Source organism: Tachysurus vachellii, chromosome 16 (genome assembly GCF_030014155.1).
Source record: "Tachysurus vachellii isolate PV-2020 chromosome 16, HZAU_Pvac_v1, whole genome shotgun sequence".
Taxonomy (NCBI): Eukaryota; Metazoa; Chordata; class Actinopteri; order Siluriformes; family Bagridae; genus Tachysurus; species Tachysurus vachellii.
This window is the reverse complement of record NC_083475.1, coordinates 20,963,183-20,978,733: the sequence shown is the minus strand read 5'-3', so window position 1 is coordinate 20,978,733 and position 15,551 is coordinate 20,963,183. Positions and strand designations below refer to the sequence as shown.

Below are 15,551 nucleotides of genomic sequence, written 5' to 3'. Positions count from 1 at the left end.
ACTTTGAATAAATGACATTTTTTGTATTTTTTCAATCACGATATATTAAAAACGATAAACAGTTTACTTTTCATTTCGTAAGAACACAAGAAATAGATTAAAAAGAAAAATATCAATTTATAATAGATGTAAAATTCAGTCCAAACTAATTCGTAGAGATAACACAGAAAAGTCTGACTGGAAAAAAATATAAATAAAAAAAAAAAAACGATATAAAGGTTCAGACTTTTATTTTGAAAAGCGTTAGCAAGCCAACCGGACTATCCGTGATCTCCTCCACTTCAGCACTCATCACTTTTAAACACTTTATTCATTCACATCCGAAGCTTTAATCATGATGCAGTTCATCGTGAGTATTTATTGTGTTTGTATTTAAATAATATTAATATTTACGAGACGTGAAAAGATTTAATCAGCTCGCTAATTCCTCTTGCTAGCTGGTTAACTCGTTAGCTTAGCACTTAGCTTAGCACTTAGCTTAGCACTTAGCTTAGCAGATCTGTAGCTAATGATGATCATATTACAGACCATGTAATAAATAAATACTTTTTTATTTATTAAGGTGTGTGTTTGTGTTTGTTTTGCAGCTCGGCTTCACTTTGGGGAATGTGTTTGGGATTTACCTCGCACAGAACTATGAGGTTCACTTTTATTTATTTGTTTACTTATTTGTTTGTTTGTTTGTGTTGATTTTTTTTTTTACAAACGAATCATTAAATGAATGAATGAACAAATGTGATGACTCAATATGACAATAAAGATGTTTCCTATCCAACTTCATAGAAATTTCTAAATACAGAATTAAGTCATGAAAATAATTGTATTTACTAGATGAAGGTGTTTTTCTTTCTTTCTTTCTTTCTTTCTTTCTTTTTTTTCATTACCAACATTATTTAATCACAACAGGATATAAAACAGATCAATGCACATCACAGCTTGGACAAACATGACTTTCCCTACAACTATCCTTTTTTTTTTATCCATTTATAGTTACGTTTAATTTCCAAGTTATTTTTTTCCCCCTCACATTATTGCAGATACAATCAGTCATTTATAGACAAAAACAGACAAAACTGAGCTTTTTATCTGTTGTTTTCTATAAAGTGTAAACTCAAAGAACTTAGTTACAGCTTTACGAAGCGCTCGCACCGGAGACTCCTTCCATAAATGTCGAATAAATATCTCCTTGATTTAAGAGATCTTTACTCAACACTTGCATCTAACTTCTTCATAGACATGGTGATCCCATTGACCAGGTCTTTGGAAATCAGGCTACTTTGTTTGATAACTGACTAAGTTATGTTTAAAATGTCGTACATGACAGTAAACGTGCATAAAGTCATCTGTTGACCAAAAAAGAGAGAAAACTGTAAGTCTAACTTGGACCCAATAAGCAAATAAATAATCATCAAAATCAAGTTCTTGTTTTTTTTTTGTCCCCTGTTCTTTTGAACAAATGTTTGTCTAATTGTCTTTTTCATTTCTGTACCAAAGGTTCCAAACATCGCAAAGAAAATCGAGGCCTTCAAGAAAGATGTGGAAGCGAAGAAAAAACCTCCGGAGTGAAACCGATGCCGATGAATCCCGGATCTATTTATTATGAAAAATAGACGCAGACGATATCGAAGAAATCTTTTGTTGAAATAAAAATCATTTTAGATCGCATGAGTGTTAAAGAAGCCCAAATTTTCAATCAGCAGTGCCTAAAACTATTTCTTTTTAAAATTCTATACTTGTATTTACTATTGTTTGTTAGAGTGCTGAATGTAATTTGGATATTTGTTACATTATGGATCTGTTCAACATCAGTTCAGTCTCTGATACTGAGACTGTATAAAGAAAGTGCAATTGTGCTTTATAAACCTACTGCAAGGCTTAAAGTTTTTTTTTTTATTTTTATTAACGCTAGAAGTTCAATATTTTGACCTTAAAGGTTTTACACAAAGACTGAGCCTGAACTGATCCTGTAGTTCATTAGCTTTATAAAATATTTTATTAAGCACTTATGGTAAGATTGAGTAAATAAACAGTATTAGTAAGATTAGCACGAATTCATACAAACTGGACAATGTAATCGATGTGTGATCATTTAAGAATAAAAATGCCAGTTCAGGGAATTAATCACTGCTGTGTCTTTCTCTGATTTTTCATGATGATTTATGATGTTACGATAAATTATGGATCTGATAATAAGGTCCATGTTATGTAACATTTAAGACAGAATACTACAAATGACATATTTTTCCTATCATTATTTCTCATTACTTTTGTAGTTCATGAAGTGTTCATAAACACACAATGCCCTACATTACACACAAACTACTGACCTCAGCCTCAACATAACTATTTCAGTGTATTATATACTGCATTCTGTACAAATAAAATTGATTTAAGCTTAAACTGATAAGGTTTGATAAACTACTATTTCATTCTGTAAAACTGCAGCTGCAGTTCCGAATGTGGCCAGCAGATGGAAGCATTATCACCGGAAATAATGGGAGCTGCTTCACTATCGTGTAAATTATAGACGTGTACACGTGAAAATAAAGAACCAATTAGTTCTTATGATACTAAATTCATTTGGAATCACAAACTGATGACGCAAATATTGTTAAAATATTTATATTATATATAAATGTAATATTAATATTGATATTTAATATATTAATAAGGGGGCACGGTGGCTTAGTGGTTAGCACGTTCGCCTCACACCTCCAGGGTTGTGGGTTCGATTCCCACCTCCACCTTGTGTGTGTGGAGTTTGCATGTTCTCCCCGTGCCTCGGGGGTTTCCTCCGGGTACTCCGGTTTCCTCCCCCGGTCCAAAGACATGCATGGTAGGTTGATTGGCATCTCTGGAAAATTGTCTGTAGTGTGTGTGTGTGTGTGTGTGTGTGTGTGTGTGTGTGTGCCCTGCGATGGGTTGGCACTCCGTCCAGGGTGTATCCTGTCTTGATGCCCGATGACGCTTGAGATAGGCACAGGCTCCCCGTGACCCGAGGTAGTTCGGATAAGCGGTAGAAGATGAATGAATGAATGAATGAATGAATGAATGAATAATTGTATTTGTAAATTGACTGTACACAGAAAAAAATCCATATGAACATGGAAGGGAAAAAATATAGAATATAATTATATTAAATAAGAGTGTGGGAATATGGACATTGCACATGAAGAGCCGGTTCGTACACTTGAAGATTCGGTTAGTACACACGAAGAGTCGGTTCGTACACATGAAGGTTCGGTTCGTACACATGAAGGTTCGGTTCGTACACATGAAGAGCCGGTTCGTACACATGAAGGTTCGGTTCGTACACATGAAGAGCCGGTTCGTACACATGAAGGGTCGGTTCGTGCACATGAAGGTTCGGTTAGTACACACGAAGAGCCGGTTCGTGCACATGAAGAGCCGGTTCGTACACATGAGGGTTCGGTTCGTACACATGAAGAGCCGGTTCGTACACATGAAGAGCCGGTTCGTACACATGAAGGTTCAGTTCGTACACATGAAGAGCCGGTTCGTACACATGAAGGTTTAGTTCGTACACATGAAGAGCCGGTTCGTACACATGAAGATCCGGTTCGTACACATGAAGGTTCGGTTCGTACACATGAAGAGCCGGTTCGTACACATGAAGAGCCGGTTCGTACACATGAAGAGCCGGTTCGTACACATGAAGATTCGGTTCGTACACACGAAGAGCCGGTCCGTGCACATGAAGAGCCGGTTCGTACACAGGAGGGTTCGGTTCGTGCACATGAAGAGTCGGTCCGTACACATGAAGGTTCAGTTCGTACACATGAAGACCCGGTTTGTACACATGAAGAGCCGGTTCGTGCACATGAAGAGCCGGTTCGTACACATGAAGGTTCGGTTAGTACACACGAAGAGCCGGTTCGTGCACATGAAGTGCCGGTTCGTAGAACAGGAGGGTTCGGTTCGTGCACATGAAGAGTCGGTTCGTACACATGAAGGTTCGGTTCGTACACATGAAGACCCGGTTTGTACACATGAAGTGCCGGTTCGTACACATGAAGGTTCGGTTCGTACACATGAAGAGCCGGTTCGTGCACATGAAGAGCCGGTTCGTACACATGAGGGTTCGGTTCGTACACATGAAGAGCCGGTTCGTAGACATGAAGGTTCAGTTCGTACACATGAAGACCCGGTTTGTACAAATGAAGTGCCGGTTCTTACACATGAATGTTCTGTTCGTACACATGAAGAGTCGGTTCGTACACATGAAGGTTCAGTTCGTACACATGAAGAGCCGGTTCGTACACATGAGGGTTCGGTTCGTACACATGAAGAGCCGGTTCGTACACATGAAGAGCCTGACTTTTCTTTCTGTTTTAAAGATGTTTTCTTTGGTTTGTTCGATTATTCTAAAGAGAATATAGAGAAATATTACTTAATTAATTTGTTTCCTTCTGGCTAAATTTCACATACATAAACAAAAATTTACTGGCTCTAAACCTATCTTCTCTCTATTCAGAGATGATCTTGACAGATATACTGAAACTATCCAATGCTCTATTAATCCCAAAGCTATGAAAACTGTTTCTCTTTATTTATCCTTTTTGTCCTCTTAAAGCTTACATAACCTATATTGCCTTGTTGTTGTATTACCCTGGCAATTTATTTATTTGTGTTTACGTATTTTTTCTTTTTTGTATTTCATATGTGTATTGATATAATGCTTTGATGTTTTGTACTGTTTAATATTTAATAAAAAAATAAGTAAATAAAAAAAAAGCAATAGAGCTGACAGACTAAAAAGAGCTATTTGTGAATCGAACAAGGAGATCTGACTCACTAATAAGAGTCATTTGTGAGGCGAATGAGTTGAGCAATAAATCTAATTCGATAAAAAATAGATGTCTGATAGTTAAATTGACTTGACTTGACTTGACTATTTGAAAAGAACTGTTTGGGATTTGGGAGATGAATAAGTATAGCAATATATTCTCGTGTCTGAGAGTCGAATGAGTCGAGTAACGAAGCGGACTCACAGAAAACAGCCATCTGGGAGTCGAATAAAGCGATCCGACTCATTGAGAAGAGCCAATTGAGAATCTCATTAAAAAGAGCCAAGTACACATTTAACCTCATAACATCGTAAGCGTTCCATTTAAAGGACAAAATAAGCGTGAAAACAAGAGAACCGTGGGGGTAAAAAAAAAAAACAACAAAAAACAAATACTCGCCGTGACAGTCGCGCGCATGCGCACTGAGTTACCGGAAGCGAACGCTGCAACTGTTGCTGCTGCAGTTGACCAGCGAGCGAAGCGTCAAAGAGGCAGCTGTTTGTCATCGAGTTTAAAAAAAGTCTAAATCTTTACAAAGACGATGATCTCTCTGACGGATTCCCAAAGTAAGACCATTATAGCATGTATTCGGGTCAGTTCAGGTGTACATTAGAACCGGAAGTTAAAGCTTAGCATCAACAGCTAGAACCTGAACACAAGCTACTGAGTGTTTATTATACCGTGTTTACACTTATTACACAGCATCAGGAGTAAAATCCGCTTTATTCAGACGTTATTGAGCCTTCAGCATGTTACAGACCCATCTGATGTCTTGTCAGCTTTCTGTCACTTCAGTGTAACGTCATGAAATGAAACTTTATCCTTAATCACGTTAAATCTCTTTATATGGAAACATCTGAGATTGATTTCTGACCTGATGTTAAAGCGCCACTGAGAGTCGAATCCCACTGCACCACAATCAGTCATCACTGTAATCGTGTTAGAACAGTGACTTAGAACAGTGACACGAGAGAGTAAAGTGAGAACATAACAAATAAGATGAACAGCAGTGTATTAAAACTTGTGCTTTTCTTCACTCCACAGAAATAGGGATGGGACTCACGGGCTTCGGAGTGTTTTTCCTCTTTTTCGGGATGATTCTGTTTTTCGACAAAGCACTCCTCGCGATCGGAAACGTAAGTGTTCGACACCTTCTCCGTCTCGGGACGTGTGGAGCTGATTCTCCTCCACTGTCCAGTCAAACAGAACGATGAGCGTTGAGTAAAACTAGAAGCTGCTCGGAACCGTCAGAACGTCCGTACTCTGTAGGCTCGTCTGACACCTTAGCCGTATGTCTTCATGTGACGTACGGATAAGTACGGTGACCCATACTCAGGATTTGTCCTCTGCATTTAACCCATCCAAAGTGCACACACACACAGCAGTGAACACACACCCAGAGCAGTGGGCAGCCATTTATGCTGCGGCACCTGGGGAGCAGTTGGGGGGTTCAGTGCCTTGCTCAACGGCTCCTCAGTCGTGGTATTGCTGGCCCGAGACTCGAACCCACAACCTTAGGGTTGTATAAAAAAAAGAAAGAGGAGAACCCCGGCTGTATATTAACACAACGGTTATAATATGTTAGCATACGTTTCCATAGTAACGCCTCATTCAGGGTGACCTTTATGGCAGGAGTGTTGTTCTTTTATACAGAATTTGCTGATTAACTAAACTCGCAGCTTCATCATAACTTTCTCCGTGACGTCATTTATCTCTCCTTTTATCTTCTCCGTCGGGTTTCTCACAGCTTTCTGTTCTCAGATCCTGTTTGTGATCGGTTTGGCCTTCGTCATCGGCCTGGAGAGGACGTTCAGGTTCTTCTTCCAGAAGCACAAGATGAAGGCCACCAGCTTCTTCCTCGGAGGCGTGTTGGTGGTGCTGATCGGGTGGCCGATCGTCGGCGTGGTGCTGGAGTTTTACGGCTTCTTCCTTCTGTTCAGGTGAAGCTCCTCGTTGCGCAGTGTCGAGATTCAATATTTGTCGTTTAAATATTTAAGCGTTTTATTCTCGGTTTTTATTAAAGTCTCAAATCTCTTGTCTCGTCTGTCTTGTGAGAGCTGCAGTGAACGACATCAGGAACAGAACGTGATCTGATCATTGAAACTAAACCTGAAGTCAAAGCAGAATTTTTCTCTGAAATTTTTCTCGAAATCTTTCTTGCCCCCCACAACCCCCCTCTCTTCCTCTACTCAACCCCTCATTCCCCCCCCCGCTCTCCATAGGGGTTTCTTTCCAGTGGTTATCGGGTTCATCAGGAGGATACCCATCCTGGGCTCTTTGTTGAATCTGCCTTTCATCAGTGGGGTAAGTGTTCTTTCTCTCTCTCTCTCTCTCTCTCTCTCTCACTCTCTCTCTCTCTCTCTCTCTCTCTCTCTCTCTCTCTCTCACACCTTTTAACACATAACATTAACGCCCTTCTTCACGACCGAATTGAACGACGACCGAAGGGTCTAAAGCACCACTGCATCAGAGAAGCGAGGGTTAATGCTGCTTTCGATTAAAGCTCATTCTGACTCCGGAGTACGAAAAAAGCTACTTTAGAACGTTGTCATTGTGTAGAAATAAATCATAAATCCAAGTTCAGCTCTCTGGGTTAAGTCCGATTCTGCGTTAAGCCGGCTGCACGTTATGAGCAGGGAGTTGAAGTGCATTGTGGGTAATGCAGGAAACTGCCCAAGACCAACGTGGCAGCTAGAAACGTTTTAATCAATTCTGAACTAAATCTCAGAAGATCAGAGTGTGTGAAGCACGTGATGAGTCGTTACTTACAATAAAGTTTGTGTGTGTGTGTGTGTGTTTGAATCTGTCTTTCTTAAAGCCTTCGTAGCTCTGAGGGGACCGTCAGCAGTCTCGGTCAGTCTCTGTAGTCTTTCGCTCCTGCATGTGAACATCAGCTCTCTCTGATCATTACATCACTTCCCCTCAGGCCTCCTGCTCCTGCTGATGTTGTGTGTTTATACCACAGCGCTGTTCCGCCCTGCATTCTGATTGGCCAGAAACATATATCAAAGGGTGGCCGTGTGCACCCCCCACCCTGTTTCTACGGTAACAGCTCCTTCACAGGGACGTTCTCGTCTGAAGGAGTCTCCAGTGTCAGCGCTTTAGAAATGTCCACAAAATTTACAGTGTTATTGCTCCACGTCGCTGTGGTATAAGAAGAACAGACACACGTTTCCTGTTACAGGAGACTAATCCCCTTTCTGTTGTACCGCAGTGATTCATCCCTGATTATTTTCCTGTAACAGCACAAACCTCTCGTGTTCGTTACTCCAAACCTTTTACCCCACGCACGTCATGATTACCATCAGCATCTCCTCTGTTCATGGCTTTCAGTTCATCGCAGTGTTGTGTTTAAACTCTTCCTTTGTTAAATCTTCTCTTCTTTCTCTTTGGCAGTATGTGGACCGAGCGAGCGAGAGCACCAGCATGGTATAACCACACCGTGCGCTTCTTCCTCCTTAATTATGACGGATTTCCTGAAACAAACTGTTTTAAGATCCTGTTCTGAAAGCCATAATACTTTTTTTACTTTTTAAAGGGAGTGTGTGTGTGTGTGTGTGTTTTATTTTGGACCTACGGAAAGCCAATCCTTGAACTGAGTGGGAACTGAAGCAGACAAGCATGCGGTGTTATTTATATCTATATTATAAGGTCTGTTATCGCCGTATCCAAGAAAAAGAAAAAAAAATCCCGTCCGTCCTTGTTCGAGTTCACGGATCGAACGGTGACGAAGAGGATGCCGTGTGGGACGACGAAGACCGACGAAGGGTTTGTTCTGTTACACTGATGCCACTTTGCTCTGCTTTGGTTTGCTTCAGCTCAGAGCAGGACACCATGACGACGTTAACGTCTCTGTGTTGAGAGACTGTTAAGTAAAACATGCTTGATCTTTGTAAATACAGTTTAAAAACCACAACAAACACAGTGCACTTTTATAATTATATAAAAAAAAAAAACAGGACGTGATCCGAGACATCAGCAGGATTTCAGCGGCCTGAGAGCAAATCATCGTCCCCCCCCCCCCCCCTTTCATTTATATAAAAAGCTTTATGTTGTATTTATTTGAAATATATTTCTTTCCAGGTGAATATATTTATCTCCAAAATTTCCTTTATTATTATTTTTTTTTTTAAACCTTTTTTATTTGGTGCATGTACTGCTCTGCGTTTTTTTTTTTGTTTTTTTTTTTGGTAGAAGAAATAAAATGAGTGAAAATGAGTGAAAATTCACATTTTATATTCATTTCTACTCATAAAATATTTTTTAAATATTTTATTTTAATGTTTACTTTTTTTTTTAAGAGTTTTCCTTTTTAGTTTATAGGGTGCCAATAATTTAGAAAAAAATGTCTTTATACTGTAATTATTTTATAATGTGGTGAAAGTATTTTAATTCTCTGTATTTCTTTTTTTTTCATTTTTAAATCTCATGATTGAGGCTGAAATATATATTTTTTTATTTAATAAGAAACTATAAAAGATTTGAAATTAATTCTAAAATATTTGGTTTGGTTTTAGAAATTGCTCCTCAGCAAATTTGTATATAATTATGTAAGTGTTAAAAAGCAGAAGTTTTGCATTGTTGCAGTAGGAAAAAAAATAAATCATTAAAATTAAAATCGTAAAAATCGATTTATCGAAACGATGAAAATAAAGAAAATCAGAAAATTGTAATTTTTCGTCTTGAGTAGATTTATTTAGGATAAAGTTACGGTTTCCTTTGTTTTTCTTATTTATTTATTTTTATTTATTTATTTTAATGTAGGCCATAATATTAAAATGAATTAAAATCCAGAATTGTGACATTTAGTAATTATTAAAAATATCCCACAATTCTAACAGAATTAGACAGATTATGACACAAAACTACGAGTTTGAGGATGATTTTGAACACGACGCTCCCACCACCGTGCTTCACCATGCAGGTCTCAGGCTGTTAGAAATCTTTGGGCAAAATGTTTCAATTGTTCAACAAATCTTTTCTCAGGCAGAAAAAAAAATCAAATAAAAAGATCAAACGCACGAATCCTGGTCTTGTTTTTTTTTTCCCCACTTTGAACACCTCCGTAATTCAGTACGTAATTCCAGGTCCGAAATCAAATCTACGTGTGAAAGGTAAATTGATAAAAAGGAGCCATGGCGGTTATTAATGTGATTGATGTTGGCTAAAAAAAGGCAAGAGGAAGAGGAGCAGCGTCGTTAATAACCTCGGGTCAGAGAGAGAGGGAGAGACGCTCGATACAGTGTCCAGAGGAGATCATCATCAATCCAGGGTGAATGGGGAAGCCCTTTTATCAGTCGGTCATTCAGAAACTGTGTGTGTGTGTGTGTGTGTGAGAGAGAGAGGAGAGAGAGAAAGAGAAAGATAGAAAGAAAGAAAGGGAGAGAGAGAGATAGAAATAAAGAGAGAAAAAGAAAGAAAGGGAGAGAGAGGAAGAGAGAGAAAGAGGGAGAGAGAGGAAGAGAGAGAGAGAGGAAGAGAGTGAGAGGAAGAGAGAGAGGGGGAGAGGGAGAGAGAGGAGGAGACAAAGAGGGGGGGAGACAAAGAGAGAGAGATGCTTCACTGATCCCACTGTAAACACATTCATATTTCTACAGACTCAGTGCTTCATCTGCTGCTTAGTAAAATAAATTCCCCATAACATAGAAACTTCTCAAGATAAATAGATCCTGAATATCGTTTATACAATATAATAAAATATTTCTACACCTTGTGGTCTAATATGTCTTTTAATTCAATTTAAGTTTATTTGTGTGGCTCTTTTACCCATCGACATTGTCACAAAGCTAATATAATATAAAGTGTTAATGTTAATATAAAGATTAATAGAGAACAAAATTCTAGATTAATATTAGATATATTTAAATCTGTTACATTTTTTTCTCATCCCATCATCGCAGAGAGAAATCCCAGAAATAAATCTGTAATATTTATAAATTCTTTAGGATTGCTGAATACATTCGTTACCTGTTATAATGCATTCATAAGACATTATTCAGACTTATTAACAGTTTATAGTTAATCTTTATAACAGGTATAAATCGTGTGCAGTGTTTATAAACATACCGAGTGCTCTGTTTCCTTGGTAACGGTGTTATATGTTAAACAAAGTCTATAACAGTGTGTATAAAGCCTTATAAAAGCTTTATAACATGTGAATTTGTTTAGAGTTCATTGTGATATTTATTGTAAAGGGAACAAAAGAAAACATATTCCAGATGATTATATTTAGTAATATTAATGTTTATTGAGCAGTTTCTAAATCAACAACGTAATATATAACATTAATATGCAGTACATGAAGAATTGTTATATTGTGCTGATATTAATCACAAAAATTATTACAATTGATATGAAAAAAAAGACATAAATAATAATAACAATAATAATAACAATAATAATAATAATAATAATAATAATAATAATAATAATAATAATAAATCTCAGAGGATCGGATTTTGATTTCTCAATTTATATAATTTTTTTTAAATATATTTCTTTCCTGTAAACTGTAGCCCAGGGATTGTACTGATTTATTTATTTATTTACTTATTTATTTATTTAATTTAGTTTTATTGCTAAAGGTTTACAAGCCCTTCCCCCGTTTTAATCAATGTTTCTTGACCTATCATCATAGACGCTGCTCATTAACTACAGCGCTGTGTGTGTGTGTGTGTGTGTGTGTGTGTGTGTGAATTCCTCCACCCTCCACGCTCATATTATAAATAGGAGAGATTGTTTTGAAGCGACTTTATTCACACTCCTCTCTCTCTCTGCTCTCCACACAACGATCACAAACTGAGGACTTCACAGCACAGACATGAAGGTATGAGACTCACCTGTGTGTGTGTGTGTGTGTGTGAGTGAGAGAGAGAGAGAGAGAGAGAGAGAGAGAGTGAGAGAGAGAGATCAAACTACAGAGTGTAGGAATAGAGTTCCAACACTGTAATAGAAGATTTTACATGTGTGTGTGTGTCTGTGTGTGTGTGTACATGCGTGTGTGTGTGCGCGTTTTAATTAGTTTGTGGATCATGAGGAGACAGAGGAACTCTACTTTTACCATTTAATACTTTTAGCGACACTTTAGTTAACTCCAGTTACATCTCCTTCTGCTTCTACTTATTTCCATGGTTGCGTTTGTTTGTTTGTTTGTTTCTTTATAACTTTTGTCTTTGTGCAGTTTATTAGTAATAGTCTTAGTCCTGAGTATTAATTATAATTTTTTGTTATTTATTATTGATTTTTTATTTCTTATTTGTTTGTTTCTCTTTTTGTTTGTTTATGTTTTCACTCAAATTTTCTTCCTAATAAATAATCATATTTTATGTTATTTATTTTTTAGAATATTATAATGTAGTAGATTATAGATGGAATCTTTATGTTTGGATATTTTTTATTTAATTGTATTGTATGTGTGCATTTCACTTGACATCTCGTTTCTTTTCCTTTTCAGCAGCCGTTCATTCATTAAACTTGTTAACCTTAACGTTGACTTTTTGTTGAACCCTTTAAAAGTCTCTGTTCATTATATATTTATTAATCTAAATATCCTTTAGTAATGCCATTTATTAATTAGGAAATAAATGTAGTTTTGAAAGTGATTCCTAACCAGACCTGTGTGTGTGTGTGTGTGTGTGTGTGTGTGCGTGTATGTGTGTGTGTGAGACAGAGTGTGAAGATGTTTGCAGCTTATGCGCTGGTGTTCATCTTGCTGTCTTCACTTGTCTCTCAGGCTTGCAGCGCTCCGAGGGTAACACACACACACACACACACACACGCACACTCACACATACACTCACACACATTCTCACCCACACACACACACACTCACACATACACTCACACACACACACAGTCACTCACACACACACACACACACACACACACACACACACACTCACACATACACTCACACACACTCACACACACACACTCACACACACACACACACACACACTCACTGCATGATATTTACTGTAGAATTGTTGTGTGTGTAATTAAAGGGCAGGTTCCAGCGGCGTAACTGGACTCCTCAGGCCATGTTGTACCTCAAAGGCACACGTACGTACAGCTTCCTATCTGTTTCCACACATTCCTCAGATTCCTCCTTGTTAATCTCCCGAGTCTTGATTATTTACATCTTCTTTAATGTCTTGTTGGTTGCAGAAGGACGGCGCTTCGTGTCGGTGGACAGAAACGAGGGCGACGTTTTTGACACGCTCCACTTAGGTACCGCTGGTAATTGTGATTCCAGACATAATCATATTATAAATCCTGTAGACATTTTTCTTATTTATTTATTTTCTCATCTCAGAAACACAGGATGAAAACACAGAGAATCTGAGAGTCTCCAAGGCGGCGACGGTGCTCCTCAACTTCCTCCAGCAGGCCAAAGACGAAGGTTCTTGTCTCTCTCACTCTCTTTAATATAATAATACTGTCACGAAGTGAAGGGATGTGATGACAAACACAGCACTTGTTTGTTTTGGATTGTTTTAGGAATGGATAACGGACTATTTTTGCAAGACGCACCAGTTTGGAAAAGAGACTACTTCTGAGAAACGTCCTGTGTAATGTAACTGAACTGTACAGTTTTATTTATTTCTCTTCTATCTGTATTTGGTCTTAATGTAAACTCGTCTTAAACAAATATTTCATGTGAAATACACAGATTTTGAACTTCCTGTGTGTTTTGTGGTGTTTAATAAAACTGGAGTTGCATCCACAGCATCCTTCTGTAAAGCTCTGTCATGTTTAAGACCAGTTTTATTTAAATAAAAAAGCTGCCTCAAATGTGCCTCAAAGCTGCCTCAAATGTGCCTCAAAGCTGCTTCAAATGTGCCTCAAAGCTGCCTTGAATGTGCCTCAAAGCTGCTTTGAATGTGCCTCAAAGCTGCCTCAAAGTTGCCTCAAATGTGCCTCAAAGCTGCCTTGCTGCCTTCAAATGAATAAAAACATCAATGAAGAATTGTGAAGTAAAAATTCACATAAATAATTTTGCTTGTTTTGGATTCATACAGTTTTTTTTTTAATGTAGGTAGCACAAGGGGGCACAAACTTTTGCTCTCAACACACTGTTTTATTTTTTTCCCCATACAGAAATGTGACTTCTTCAACTACATGCTTCATAGTTCTAATGAACCAAAATGTCTCCCAACAAGGGCATTGTGTAGAAGTGGGAGGGGTTTGTGTGTGGTGTGGGCGTGGCCTCACTAATTCCCGTACTCTCCCGGTTGCTTCTTCTTACCCTTGGGTACGGCTCCTAGCGTGAAGGGGGACTTGATGTTCACTCTGTCCCTCTCAGCCTCCTCTTCCTCATCATAAGGCTCGTCCTCATCCTCATCTTCGTCCTCTGCGTCACTGTGATGTGGGGTGGAGTGGAGGGAGGCAGATGGGGAGGGTGGGACCGAGGGGGGCCGGGGGTAACGAAATCCTTGAGTCTGGAAAGATTTGTAAACACGTTCAGCGACACCAAAAAAAATCATCACATCATTATTAATTACATCACAGATAAAATGGCTGATTTTTTTTTTTTTTTTTTTTTTTTTTTTGCTGATACGCACAAACCATCTGAAAATATTACTTTAAGGTCTGTTAAGTAAGATTAGAACTTTTATTTATTTATTTATTTATTTATTTATTTATTTATTATACTTAAGTAGGTGGCTTCAACATTTAGATCATTTTTTTTTAATAAAAAATGGTTTTACTCCCTCAGACTGCCCTCATTCCTGCCATACAAGCTGCAGATGTTTAAGTTTAAAACAACTCACGGTTGTTCACAAGACTTCTCTAAACACGTTAAAACTAGAACCTGAAAGTTTAAATCTCCTAAAGAGGAACCCAGAAAATCCAAAAGAAGCCAAAAATGACGGGATGTAAACATCGTTAAAGGTAGACGTTTTATTGGACTACAGTACACATTCTTAGAAGAAATAAATAAATAAATAACTTCATCAAGAAACTCACAACATAAAAGAGAAGAAACTGTGAAAGAAAAGGTTCTTTACAGAGACGTCTTTGGGTCAAAAGTTCAAATATCAAGTTCTTTAGAAAAACAAAAGAAAAGGTTCTGTATGTAGATGTGTGAGGGATGTGGATGTAGAGGTAGATGAGTGAGGGATGTAGATGTGTGAGGGATGTAGATGTAGAGGTAGATGTGTGAGGGATGTGGATGTAGAGGTAGATGTGTGAGGGATGTGGATGTAGAGGTAGATGTGTGAGGGATGTAGATGTGTGAGGGATATGGATGTAGAGGTAGATGTGTGAGGGATGTGGATGTAGAGGTAGATGTGTGAGGGATGTGGATGTAGAGGTAGATGTATGAGGGATGTAGATAGAGTTGTAGATGATGTAGATGCAAATGTGGACATAGATATGTTAGGGATATGGATGTAGATGTATATGTAGATGTGGATATGTGAGGGATATGGATGTAGATGTAGATGCAGATGTGTGAGGGATGTGGATAGAGATGTAGATATGTAAAGGATGTAGATGTAGATGTGGATGTGTGAGGGATGTAGATGTGTGAGGGATGTAGAAGTGTCAGGGATGTAGATGTGTGAGGGATGTAGATGTGTGAGGGATGTAGATGTAGATGTACATGTAGATGTAGATGTATATGTAGATGTAGAGTAGATGTAGATGTAGATGTGTGAGGGATATGGATGTAGATGTGCATCTCACCAGTGGAGGTGCGAGTGTGTCCATTTTATATTGTTCAGGAAAAGCTCTGCTGAG

At 38.2% G+C, this 15,551-nt stretch overlaps 4 protein-coding genes across 5 annotated transcripts in view; 3 read left to right on the top strand and 1 right to left on the bottom strand.

Annotated features, from left to right (window-relative positions):
* The first annotated feature begins 224 nt into the window (after positions 1-224).
* On the top strand, positions 225-2,121 carry stmp1 (short transmembrane mitochondrial protein 1). The gene is made up of 3 exons (XM_060889557.1): positions 225-349; positions 588-641; positions 1,495-2,121. The coding sequence occupies exons 1-3, from the start codon at positions 335-337 to the stop codon at positions 1,564-1,566; spliced, it is 141 nt and encodes a 46-aa protein (XP_060745540.1). The 5' UTR covers positions 225-334; the 3' UTR covers positions 1,567-2,121.
* Positions 2,122-5,241: 3,120 nt separating this feature from the next.
* golt1ba (golgi transport 1Ba) lies at positions 5,242-9,829 on the top strand. 2 transcript variants are annotated; one of them, XM_060890104.1, is made up of 5 exons: positions 5,242-5,374; positions 5,853-5,944; positions 6,570-6,748; positions 7,031-7,112; positions 8,205-9,829. In XM_060890104.1, exons 1-5 carry the CDS (start codon positions 5,350-5,352, stop codon positions 8,241-8,243), a joined length of 417 nt encoding a protein of 138 aa, XP_060746087.1. In that variant the 5' UTR covers positions 5,242-5,349; the 3' UTR covers positions 8,244-9,829. The 2 variants fall into 2 exon arrangements, with proteins under 2 accessions (XP_060746087.1, XP_060746088.1); XM_060890105.1 differs by lacking the exon at positions 8,205-9,829 and adding an exon at positions 7,627-8,187.
* A 1,431-nt stretch (positions 9,830-11,260) lies between these two features.
* On the top strand, positions 11,261-13,490 carry spx (spexin hormone). The gene is made up of 5 exons (XM_060889658.1): positions 11,261-12,558; positions 12,812-12,869; positions 12,975-13,037; positions 13,123-13,209; positions 13,308-13,490. Exons 1-5 carry the CDS (start codon positions 12,487-12,489, stop codon positions 13,364-13,366), a joined length of 339 nt encoding a protein of 112 aa, XP_060745641.1. The 5' UTR covers positions 11,261-12,486; the 3' UTR covers positions 13,367-13,490.
* Positions 13,491-13,859: 369 nt separating this feature from the next.
* gys2 (glycogen synthase 2) overlaps positions 13,860-15,551 on the bottom strand; it is a 19,423-nt gene continuing 17,731 nt past the window's right edge. The window contains exons 15-16 of the mRNA XM_060889657.1: positions 15,498-15,551; positions 13,860-14,248 (exon numbers count right to left, since the gene is read on the bottom strand). The exon at positions 15,498-15,551 is cut by the window's right edge and continues 27 nt beyond it. Of these exons, the coding sequence (XP_060745640.1) occupies positions 14,021-14,248; positions 15,498-15,551 (282 nt within the window). The 3' untranslated portion in view covers positions 13,860-14,020. The remainder of the gene's footprint in view (positions 14,249-15,497) is intronic.